Genomic DNA, 11,359 nt, shown 5'->3' with positions numbered 1-11,359 from the left:
AGATGATAACTAAACAAAGGTTTTCTACACAACATTTCCTTGAATTAAAAACTCACAAAGCTAATCTGAAACACCCAGTAGACAATGGGAGGGATATATAGAACACACCTTGACGAGCCTAACCCTGAGATAAGATCTGAGTAGAAACTGGGTTCTGTCCAAATCCATCTGATAAAGTGACACCAATAAAGGGTCTTTACCATTTTCCACATAATCCTCAATTGTTTCTTCCTGTAGTTTTTGATATTACAAACAAAATTAAAAACTCTAAATTTCCAAAATTTGTGGATATAGATTGATTAGGAAGGGTTAATGAAGATCATCCGGGACCATAATATTTCTGATTTAAAGGAAAAAAAAACCAACACAAACAAAACAATTAGGGATTTAGAGATTGTACCACTAATTCGATCTGTTCTTTGGCTCTTTCGACAAGAGCTCCTTCATACTGAAGAATCTCAGGCGCCGCCTTCTCGTTACGCCACGCCCTCTTCAATAGCTCAACGTCCGATGTCGACATCATCGTTTCGTAGTCCGCCGATGATCCCCCCACTTCCGAACTCGACGCCATTAGATCAAAAATCTCTCTCTCTCTCTGCTTGAAGATTCCCATAAGATCAATTTGCTCGGGCGGGAACACGACTGCGGATTTGGCGCCAAAATGAAGGTCGAGGAAGAAGGGATTTAGAAGCCTTTTAGCTTTNAAAAAAAAAAAAAAAAAAAAAGAAGCCTTTTAGCAAAATGTGTGGGCTTAGTGATGGTTGCTAATACGGTTTAGTTATTACGTAAACCAAATAACTAAACCGTAAAGAAATTAAAATAATTTTTGGTTTGGTTTTGAATATCGGTTCGAATCGGGTTGGTACAAATTCGATTTTTTGGTTTTGTCTTGAACTCACGAAACAAAGAGAAAATGGACAGTGTTGAACATCCATAAGCATGTCTTGTCTCTTTTGAGTCTTAAACTTGTTAAGTGAGTTGTGATGTTTGTTGTATCATCCCAAACAAGGAGCGACCATGACGAAGAAGAATACGAGCTCTATTGTTTGCAACCCAGTTTTGAAGTTGTGATGCTCTTTAGTGGTAATCGCACTAGTATGATTGTCTGTGGTAGAATTCACTTCCTGATTATTTCTATAAGTTCGTTTTCGAGTCAAAGGCAACGAGTCTGTTGCAAATGGGTTATTTAAGTCGGTTACTTTGTTACATGTTTAAAAAACAGAGTATAAAATACGAGCTTTTCTTGTAAAAAAATATAACCCTCTAAAAATTCTAACAAAATCCAACAGGAATGAAGAAAATTTAAGGCTATATTGATTTCACAATTAAGATGGAGAGAAGACACAATATATTGTAATTGGATTCGAACATTTAACTTGTTACCCTAAAGATGTACAATAATAGACAAACAAGCAACACAAACAAAAGCATTTTTTCATAGGCAAAGCATGGTTATACGGTTTACAAGTTTGTGCATTATCTTTAGAAGTGAAAGCGACGTCAGCTATAGACATTTTCCAACACCTATATATTCAGCACAGAAACGACATTACCCACTAGTCTAATGAGACATTCATCACGCAGTAGAAAAAAAGAATAGAGTTTGGGATCAGAGGGGTTATCAAAGTAACAGTACTGTCACAAAATAAGCTTAATAATTTACAAGCAAGCGAGTGCAGATGCTTTGTAGGCAAAGACATGATAATTGCATTACGTTAAAAACTCCTTCATAAGTGACATAACATAACCAAATTCATTATGTTCTAACCTGTCAATAAGTAGCGTAAATAGCAGAAACGAAGTAATAAGACTTAGGGACTGTAAGAACCGCATCAGACCACTCGATTGTCCCCCAGCATCAGACCACTCGATTGTCCCCCAAATCTCTTGACTGTTGCATTTTTCAAGTGAAATCTCTGCACACCAAATCATAATCTCCTTATACCTACTTGCACGCACATACTTGTCCCACAGAACAACAAGCTTACCACCACAATCCGCTAATTTAACAGCACTATACCTACCAAAATTAGGCAAACCTTCAAGACCCTTCAGTTTATTCCAGCATCTTAGCTTAGAGTCATACCATAGGACTCCACCTGCTGGATGATAACAATACATTACGTTATCAATCATGCAATAAGAATACTGAAACCATCCTGTTAGAAAATTTGGATGCTCTTTTGTAATCGCTATCCACTTATCTTCTTTTGGCTTGTAAGCCACAACATTATCCCCAAAATGGTAGATATCTCCTTCAATCACTAAGCTCTTGTACATATGTCTACATATCTTATCTAGAGGTCTCGATATAAGCTCCCAAGTTTGAGTATTTGGATCGAAAACCTCCATCCAGTTTGAAGAAGTGAAGTCTTTCAAGCCTCCAGCTACATAAATTTTGCCATCAACGACATTAACAGCTGGGTAATTCCGGTCCATCAGCATGCTTGGAGCCTTGTGCCATGTATGAGACTGGCAGTCCAGGACTGAGACGCTAGACGAGGGTGCATTCTCAATGGTTCCGCCAATGGCATAGATATTAGAACCAACAGCCACCATTTTATAGTCCTTAGGAGGTGGATTGGGAACTGGGGCTGGAACCAAAACATGTGCAGTTGACTTCTTATTTTTCTTCTTGGGGATGTTGGTTAGGGTTCGATTAGGTTTTTGGCAGAGAGTGAACAAACGTGGGTTAGGGTCAAAATAAGGGAACTTTAAGCACACGTAGAGACAACTCTCCCTGTGGTTTAACAAAGACCGAGTCTTGCAAAGATCCGGTGAAGCAAGGAGGGTTCGACAGCTCTTGGAGACTAAGGAGAGAGTCGGGTAGTACATTCTAGGGACGCGTGCGAAGCAAGTCAAGAGCAAATCATATGGAAATGATTCCGGAGACTGTTTCTTCGTCTTCTTCTTTACGGACGTCATCGAGATAAAGTCGTCGCTGATCTAACCTTTCGATTTCTTCGTCGTCGTCGGCGTCTCCGACTTGTAGGTAATATATATATTTAGGAAGGAATTTAACTCGATTTTTAATTTATTTATTTATTAGAGTTCTTAAATAGAAGTAGTGGATCAGAATTTCTTTTGTTGAATGGTAATGGGCCTCAAAATAATAAGTAATTTTGAGACTTAATTTTTATAAAAAATGAAAAATTGAACTAATAACAACAATTTCGTGGTTAATTAGTTGATTTGTTAATGAAGGCTAATTGTAGCTTTACCACTGACTGTTTCAGTCTTGCTTTGTGGACAAGGTCTGATGTTACATAACACGAAATATTATATGTTTCAGATGACAAAAAAAAAAAAGAACAATTTTGTGGATGTAAAAAAAGAATAAATTTGTATTTCCTGCTGCTTCGCTCTGTTTTTATTTTATTTGAGTAATATTACTAGATGAAATGTAGCTTGTTAACAAAATAACTATGACTTTGTTTATTTAGGTAAATAACTCTTTTCGTGGTGGGATATAATTTATGATTATTTCAAGATGCTATATTGGTTTGGAAGAGGTGGGATTTGCGGTGAAACTCCAATATAAAATCTGACAAAAAAAGGAGGTCTAGCAGCAAAGATCATGATAATTTTAGGACAAGAAAGAGATGACCTAAAGTGTTAAGAAGTAAATGACCAAAAAGGGGCAAGTGACTAAGCTATCTAAACAGTTGACCAAGCTATACACGTTATAGAAGTAGCAATAGCTTCAACACCCTCCCTTAAGTTGGAGCATGCACATCGAGAATGCCCAACTTGCGAAGAAACAAAAGAACTTCTTTTTGGCCCAACGCTTTAGTAAGGATGTCCGCGAGCTGGTGTTGAGAAGGGACAAAAGAAGTTGCAACAATACCAGCAACGATGGCATCTCGAATAAAATGGCAATCCACCTCAATATGTTTGGTGCACTCATGTTGAACCGGATTGACACTTAGAGCAATTGCAGATTTACTATCGGAGAAGATACGCATAGGCTGAACATGAGAAACACCGAGATCATAAAGCACCCGCTTGAGCCACATAAGTTCTTGAGTAAGAAACGCCATGGCTCGATATTCTGCCTCCGCAGAAGAGCGACTAACAGTGGGCTGTTTTTTTCGTTTTCCAGGAGATGGGAGTATCACCAAGCTGCACAAAGTAGCCTGTGAGAGAACGACGAGTGAGAGGGCAAGCCGCCCAGTCACTATCACACCAACCATTGAGTTGTAGAGTGGAATTGCGAGAGAGCAAAATTCCTTGTCCCGGATTGGATTTTAAATAACGAACAACACGAACTGCAGCATCCCAATGATCTTGACGTGGATGTTGCATGAACTGTGCCAAAGTGTGAACAGAATAAGACAACTCAGGACGTGTTACAGCCAAGTAAATGAGTCTCCCAACCAGACGACGATACCTTGCAGAATCTGCGATCAGAGGGGACTTGGACAATGATAGTCTATGGTTTTGTTCAAGTGGGAAGGCTGATGGCTTAGCTCCAAGGAGTCCCATTTCAGAAATAATATCCAGAACGTACTTTCGTTGGGACAAGTAGAATCCTTGATCATTACGGCTCACTTCAATGCCAAGAAAGTATTTGAGTAAGCCAAGGTCTTTCATGTGAAAACAGGATTCCAGATATGATTTGAATTGAGCAACAGCCTCAGAACAGTTACCCGAAATGATCAAATCATCAACATAGATAAGGACATGAACATAGATGCCATTATGGTTGTAGCTAAACAGAGAGTAATCAGACAATGACTGTGTGAAACCATACTGTTTCAAGGCAGAAGAAAGTTTGGAGAACCAACACCTTGGAGCTTGTTTTAAACCGTATAAAGACTTATGAAGACGACATACCTTGTTTGGATCATCACAGTGAAATCCTTGAGGCAATTTCATATACACCTCCTCCGTCAAATCACCATGGAGGAAAGCGTTATGTACATCCATTTGATGCACATGCCAGTCACGAGCAGCAGCAACTCCCAAAAACAAACGCACCATACTCATTTTTGCGACCGGAGCAAAAGTCTCGTCATAGTCCACTCCTTCTTGTTGACGATTGCCTAATGCAACTAAGCGAGCCTTGTATCGTTCTACCTCCCCGTCAGAGCGATACTTAATCTTGTAAACCCATTTATTACCAATGGCGCGCTTCCCTGGAGGCAAATTCACAATCGAAAAGGTTTGATTAACTCGCAGTGATTCAATCTCAGCTGACATAGCATCACGCCAAACTTTGTCAATCACAGCCCTGTTATATGTCGTTGGTTCCATTCCGGCAGTAACAGCCGCCAAAAAAGCCTTATGGGATGAGGAGAAGCGACGACAATCAACATATTTCTCAATTGGATAGAGAGAAGATGAAGATTCAGCCTTGGAATTAGATTCTACACTCACAGTGTTGGTAACAAAATTTTTCAATGTGACAGATTTTTCCTTCTTGCGATGTCCACGACCGAGTGGTTCTGGCTCAGGAATTGCAGTAGGAGACCCACACGACTCCGGTGACTCAGTAGGCAACGAAGACATATCAGTTGATGTGGTTCCGGGTTCAACTGAAAGAGACGGAGAAGAGATAGGCTCGAGAATAGTTTGTTGGACACTTGGCCCTTCACTTTCATGGGCTGAAGTTAATCTAGAGGTTGTTGGGCCTATTTCAGCTCTAACATTCGGCCCACCTGCTTCAAGGAGATCCATTACGCTTGATAAAATAGGTGATTGATTAACACAATCCGATTTACGACCATCATCTTCATCACACGACGCCTTTGCATATGGAAACTCTGTTTCCTGGAAAATGACATCTCTGGAGACCAAAAACTTTTGTTCCTCTAAGTCATATAACCTCCATCCTTTCTGTCCGTGTGGATACCCAACAAATACACAACGTTTTGATCTTGTCTCAAATTTATCTCCTTTATGATTTTGGTTATGTGCGTAGCACAAGGAACCAAAAACACGAAGGTGAGTGTAGTGTGGAGGTGTCTTATATAACATCTCATACGGAGATTTACCTTGAAGAAGCATCGACGGTGTGCGATTGATAAGGTAAGCCGCTGACAAGATGCATTCTCCCCAGAACTGAATAGGCAAATGCGATTGAAATCGCAAAGCTCTCGCAATATTCAAGATATGTCGGTGCTTCCTCTCAGCCCTTCCATTCTGATGTGGAGTTCCAACGCATGAAGTTTCATGACTAATTCCATGTTGCAAGAAGTACTCGCGCATACAAACAAACTCAGTCCCATTATCACTTCTCACAGTTTTGACCTTAGTTTCAAATTGCCGTTCAACCAAGGCAATGAAATATTTCAAATGCTTCTGAGTTTCACTTTTTTCAGTCATCAAATATACCCACACACCACGTGAGAAATCGTCGACAATTGTCAAGAAATATCGAGCACCTGAAGAGGAAGGTGTGCGATATGGTCCCCACACATCACAATGAACAAGTTGAAAATTATCTGAACTTCTATTATCACTGAGAGGGAAAGTTTCACGAGTCTGCTTAGCTCGCATACATGTATCACATACATTATCCAAAATATCTTTAGTACTTGACAAAAGTTCTCTAGGCAACAAGTTGACTATCTTGTTTGATGCGTGTCCCAAACGCCTATGCCAGAGATCAAAAGAGCCCTTCACACTCGTGTGCACAACTGCTGCATTCTCCATTCTCCGAAAATAAAAACTTCCAGCCTCTCGTTTACCAACTCCAGTCACCGTCCTCGTAGTGCGGTCCTGTATCACAAGGAAGTGATCAGCAAGTTGAACAACACAATGATTCTCATCCATCATCTGCCCAACAGAGATCAAGTCTGATTCCAACTCCTTGACATAGAATACAGACTTCAAAATCAGTTGTGAACCAAGTCTAACTGTTCCTTCACTAACAGCCACTCTTTTATTCCCATCAGCCAACACAATCAAAACTGGAGACATAGTTCGCAAATCACTCAATAACTCTATTTTTCCTGTCATGTGATGGGATGCACCTGTATCAAGTATCCAAGAGGAGAAAGAAGAACATGTACCTGATAGAGTTTCATGAGCATTGGACTTGTTATCACTTCTTCCAGCATTGAGAAGCTTAACAACTCCACGCCATTGCTCATCTGTAAGACCACTAACCGCATCACGGTCTCTGTCAGTGATTACTCGGTTCACATGTTCAGTAGATGAGGATGGCCCAGTCATGACAGCGTTCACGTACGTTGGCCGAGTTTGTCCTCCACTAAAACCAGACCCAAATCTTCCTCTGCCACGACCTATTGAACCATTCGAGTTTGATTGTCCTCTTGGACGGTCTCCCCACCACTCCGGGTAACCAATCATCACAAAACAGTTCTCGGGTGAATGACCTCCTCTATTACAATGCTTACAGATTTTCTTGTTTTGGAGCTTCTCTGAGCTCACCTCAGAACGTGGCCGCGCTTGAACAACAAAAGCAGTGACATCACTTCTTTCTTCTTTGGATATTCTGCTGTTCAACATATCTTCTTCCTGTCTCACTATGTTGTAAACCTCCTCCAGCCCCGGAAGAGGTACACGAGACGTCAAGCTTGACCGTATGGTGTGAAATTTAGTTTCATTCAGTCCGTAAAGAAACTGTTGTACCATGTCATCTTCTCGGTCCTTCTCCTGTTCTGTTCCGAGATTGCAGATACATCTACCGCATTTGCATATCCGAAGAGGGCGATAGCTGTTGATATTATCCCAAATCTTGTTGAGTTTTCCGTAATATCCTTCCACTGTCATACCCTCCTGCTTGCAAGTAGCAAGGTCCGTCTTCATCTTCTGATTCTTTGGTCCATTAGAAACAGAGAAACGCTTCCTAATTTGTTCCCACAAGTCTCTCGCCACATCACGGTGGGAGATGTTCGTCAGCAACTCTGAATTAATGGTCATCTTCATCCAAGAGACCAATAACGCATTAATCGTCAGCCAATCTTCCAGATCTGGTGAACCTTCCGGTGGCTGAGGAATGGTTCCATCGAGAAAACCAAACTTTTTTCTGGAGCGTAGTGCAGTTTTGAAACCACATGCCCACTCCTCATAATTATTAGTCTTCAGTATCGGGTGAGAAATCACAGCACCCGAGTTATCCGCTGCCGTTAAGTCGTACGGCGAGATTGTGCGTCGGACCTCCGTTACAGATGTGTTTGTTGGAGTCGTGACTGGAGGTGGTGAAGCATCAGCCATATCTTCAAAAGAAGCTCACTTTATGTCAATTAATTAACTCGAAAATCCCAGATTTAGCTCTGATACCATGATAATTTTAGGACAAGATTACAGTTTGGTTTATCTTCTGTCTTCCTTTATTAATGAGGCGTCTTCTGCCTTAGTTATACAAAGAAAGAGATGACCTAAAGTGTTAAGAAGTAAATGACCAAAAAGGGGCAAGTGACTAAGCTATCTAAACAGTTGACCAAGCTATACACGTTATAGAAGTAGCAATAGCTTCAACAGATCACCACATCAGAAGAGGTGGTGATAGTTACAAAGGTGATAGTTACAAAGGTGACGTTGATCAGTTCGAAAGAGGTAACAAAGGTGCGGTGGTGGATACATACATACGTAGTATAGGATACAAATGGTGGTTGAACTGGAATACTGGATACGATAGTGGTGGACCGGTGGTGCGTACTTGTTGTTGTGATGGGGTGGTTACGGAGGAGAGGAGATGATGGTGGAGAAGATACGGGAAGCGGAATCAAGGAAAATAGCAAAAGATCATTGGGTTTTGTGAAATGACATGAATCAAATATAAATAACATATCATTCAAAAGAAATATCTTGAAGTTTGGAAATATCTACTTGTTTTTGACAAGAGTTGCATGCCGACAGTCCATAAATAATAGCGTGGCATATTCTAAAATTGCATGTTCAACAAAAGATAATATATATTTTAAAAAGGTATATTTTTTTTAGTTGCATCAGAAAATTTTTAAATGAAATTTGAGAAAAAATCTCACAAACAATAGATCTTCAACGGTAAATTTCTGAAGAAGACAGTACGATTCGTCATGTTAAAGAGAGAGATTGGCAGGAGAGATCCGGTGAGAAAGAGCAGCACAATTTCGCTGGAAAAAACAAATGGCGGTGGTAGAAATCCGTGAGAAAGAGCGACATAGTTTCAATGGAGAAAGAGATTGACGGTAGAAATCCACTGAGAACGAGTGGTATAATTCTGGAATTGTTTCTGGTTGAAACGTGGGGAATAGAAGATAAAGAAATGAGAGATGAAGGATAATCGGGGTATAAGAATAAACGGTGTAAAACGATGGAGAATGATGAACATGAGAGATTAAGAGAATGAGTGTGAATAGTAAAAGTATGAGAGTTGCGAGTTTGTAGAAAGTATGTGAGAAAAGAGATTATCATTTCTTACCTGATTTGTAACCTAGGTATAAAGACATACAACATGAATATGCTATACATGATCATATGTGCATTTGACCACATGTTGAAAGTGACATGTCATAAGAGGGTTTAAACCCTTAAAGCCACATGTGTGCGATCTTTCTTTGTCTTGAGCTCTCCCACTTGCATTTTCCCCCAATGGTCATATGGGAAGAATCTAAAATCCTTCCTTCTCTTTCTTGTCGACATTACGAGGCCAACAAACTGTAGGCTTCATGGGCTGGACCGATAGCTTGTACGGACGGCCTTCTCGTGGTTTGTACGGAGGGGTGGTTTAGACTCCGGATGTGGGGATTTAAACTCTCCAAACCCTCCAATGACTTCATCCGATCTTATAGGGTGAGAGAGATTGGTTGTAGAAAAAGAGCAGCATAATTTTGGTGGAGGAAAACATTAGTGGTAGAGATCCAGTCAGAAAGGAGCGACATAATTCCAAAGTTGTTGCTGGCTGAAGCGACAGGGAAAAGGAACAAAAGAAACGAGAGATGAAGGATAAAAGCAAGAAGGTTACTTCAACCACTATACTCTTATATCTTGGATTTAAAATTCCGATTCTCTCCTGTAAGCCATTTTATCTTTTTTTGGCTTGTAAACGACCCAAACAGGTAGATATCTCCTTCAACCACTATGCTCTTGTATATACTACTACATCTCTTATCTAGAGGGTTCCAGTCAGGCTCCCAAGATTGAGTTTTCGGATCGAAAACCTCCATCCAATTTGTGGAAGTCACTACAAGAAAACATGCATTTTGAGACTACAATTTGTGACTACTTATTCAGTCACAAAATAGAGCGACGCTTTTAAGACTATTTTGCGACAACTTAACGACTACAAAAAAATTGGAGAGAAAAACGTCGCTTATTAACGACGAAACATAAAGGTCACAAAAGGGTCTTAAATTAGCGACTACATTAGGACTATTTTGCGTCGAAAATAAATTCGTCTTAAAATGGTCACAATTTGTGACTACTCTGTGACCATTTATATAGTCGGTACAGCAAATCACAAAAACGTCGCATATCGAAGACTTATTTGCGTCCACATTTTTTACCCTTATTTAGTAACAAAGACGTCACAATTTGCGACGATATTGTGACTGATATCTGAAAACTTTGCGACTAACACCTGATTTAGCTACTCTTTTAAGACTTGAAACAACCCGACCCCTTTTTTTTTTTTTCTTTTTAATAATTAAATACAAGATATAATTAAGTATCCCATACTACTTAATTAAACAAACCAACCCACACACGGTAACCAACCAATAATAAACCAACATCCAATTACATGCACAGCGGAAACATATCAATAATACAAAACCAATACAATAACACTTCTATCCATTCTATCCAGCAACCTAACATATCTCTATCCAAGGTTCCATCCTAAACAATATAACAAAGACCAACAACACACAAACGAGACCCTAGTTCATCCTCCTCCTCATCGCCATGATTCCACGTCACATACCTGCACACCACAAACAACAATTGAGATGCGTAAGTATTATCATAAATACTTAGTGAGGCCGTCCTCCCATCTACTGGGTTATACACACAAGCATATGAGACCCTCAAGTTTAAGCAAAACAAACAACACACAACAATACATCAAACCAGGAAAACAAGTCTCGACTAAGACCAGTGTCGACCGATTCCTCACGGTGTCGATCGATGCTACAAACAATGGTGTCGACCGATGCTAAACAGTGTCGACCGATGCCACTCCAAATGGTGTCGACCGATGCTTCCTAGTGTCGATCGATGCCTCCTCTGCAGACACGATCTGCGCGAAACCGAGCATCGAACTCTCCTTCCCAATCATCTCGAATCCGTCTTAAACTCACCCAATTACCTCAGAAAACACTGGGAATCACAAAAGCAATGATCCCAAGCAACAAAACAACACAAACAACAAAGAAAACACACAAACAAGAGAGATCTCATGCTTAGA

General features: G+C 40.2%; 2 protein-coding genes and 1 long non-coding RNA gene across 3 annotated transcripts in view; all 3 read right to left on the bottom strand.

Moving 5' to 3' along the window:
* Positions 1–687, bottom strand: part of LOC104723352 (DNA replication complex GINS protein SLD5-like) — a 4,704-nt gene extending 4,017 nt beyond the window's left edge. The window contains exons 1-2 of the mRNA XM_010441704.2: positions 401–687; positions 109–231 (exon numbers count right to left, since the gene is read on the bottom strand). Of these exons, the coding sequence (XP_010440006.1) occupies positions 109–231; positions 401–613 (336 nt within the window). The 5' untranslated portion in view covers positions 614–687. The remainder of the gene's footprint in view (positions 1–108; positions 232–400) is intronic.
* Positions 1,772–2,925, bottom strand: LOC104751464 (F-box/kelch-repeat protein At5g49000-like). Its single transcript, XM_010473415.1, has 2 exons — positions 1,894–2,925; positions 1,772–1,840 (listed from the first exon to the last, which is right to left on the bottom strand). Exons 1-2 carry the CDS (start codon positions 2,923–2,925, stop codon positions 1,772–1,774), a joined length of 1,101 nt encoding a protein of 366 aa, XP_010471717.1.
* LOC104723345 lies at positions 3,519–9,441 on the bottom strand. The gene is made up of 2 exons (XR_757326.2): positions 8,349–9,441; positions 3,519–3,607 (listed from the first exon to the last, which is right to left on the bottom strand). It is a non-coding gene; the product is annotated as an uncharacterized LOC104723345 (long non-coding RNA).

This window comes from Camelina sativa, chromosome 2 (genome assembly GCF_000633955.1).
Source record: "Camelina sativa cultivar DH55 chromosome 2, Cs, whole genome shotgun sequence".
Lineage (NCBI taxonomy): Eukaryota > Viridiplantae > Streptophyta > Magnoliopsida > Brassicales > Brassicaceae > Camelina > Camelina sativa.
Note: the sequence above shows the minus strand (reverse complement) of the source record. Positions and strands in the feature narration are given on the sequence as shown.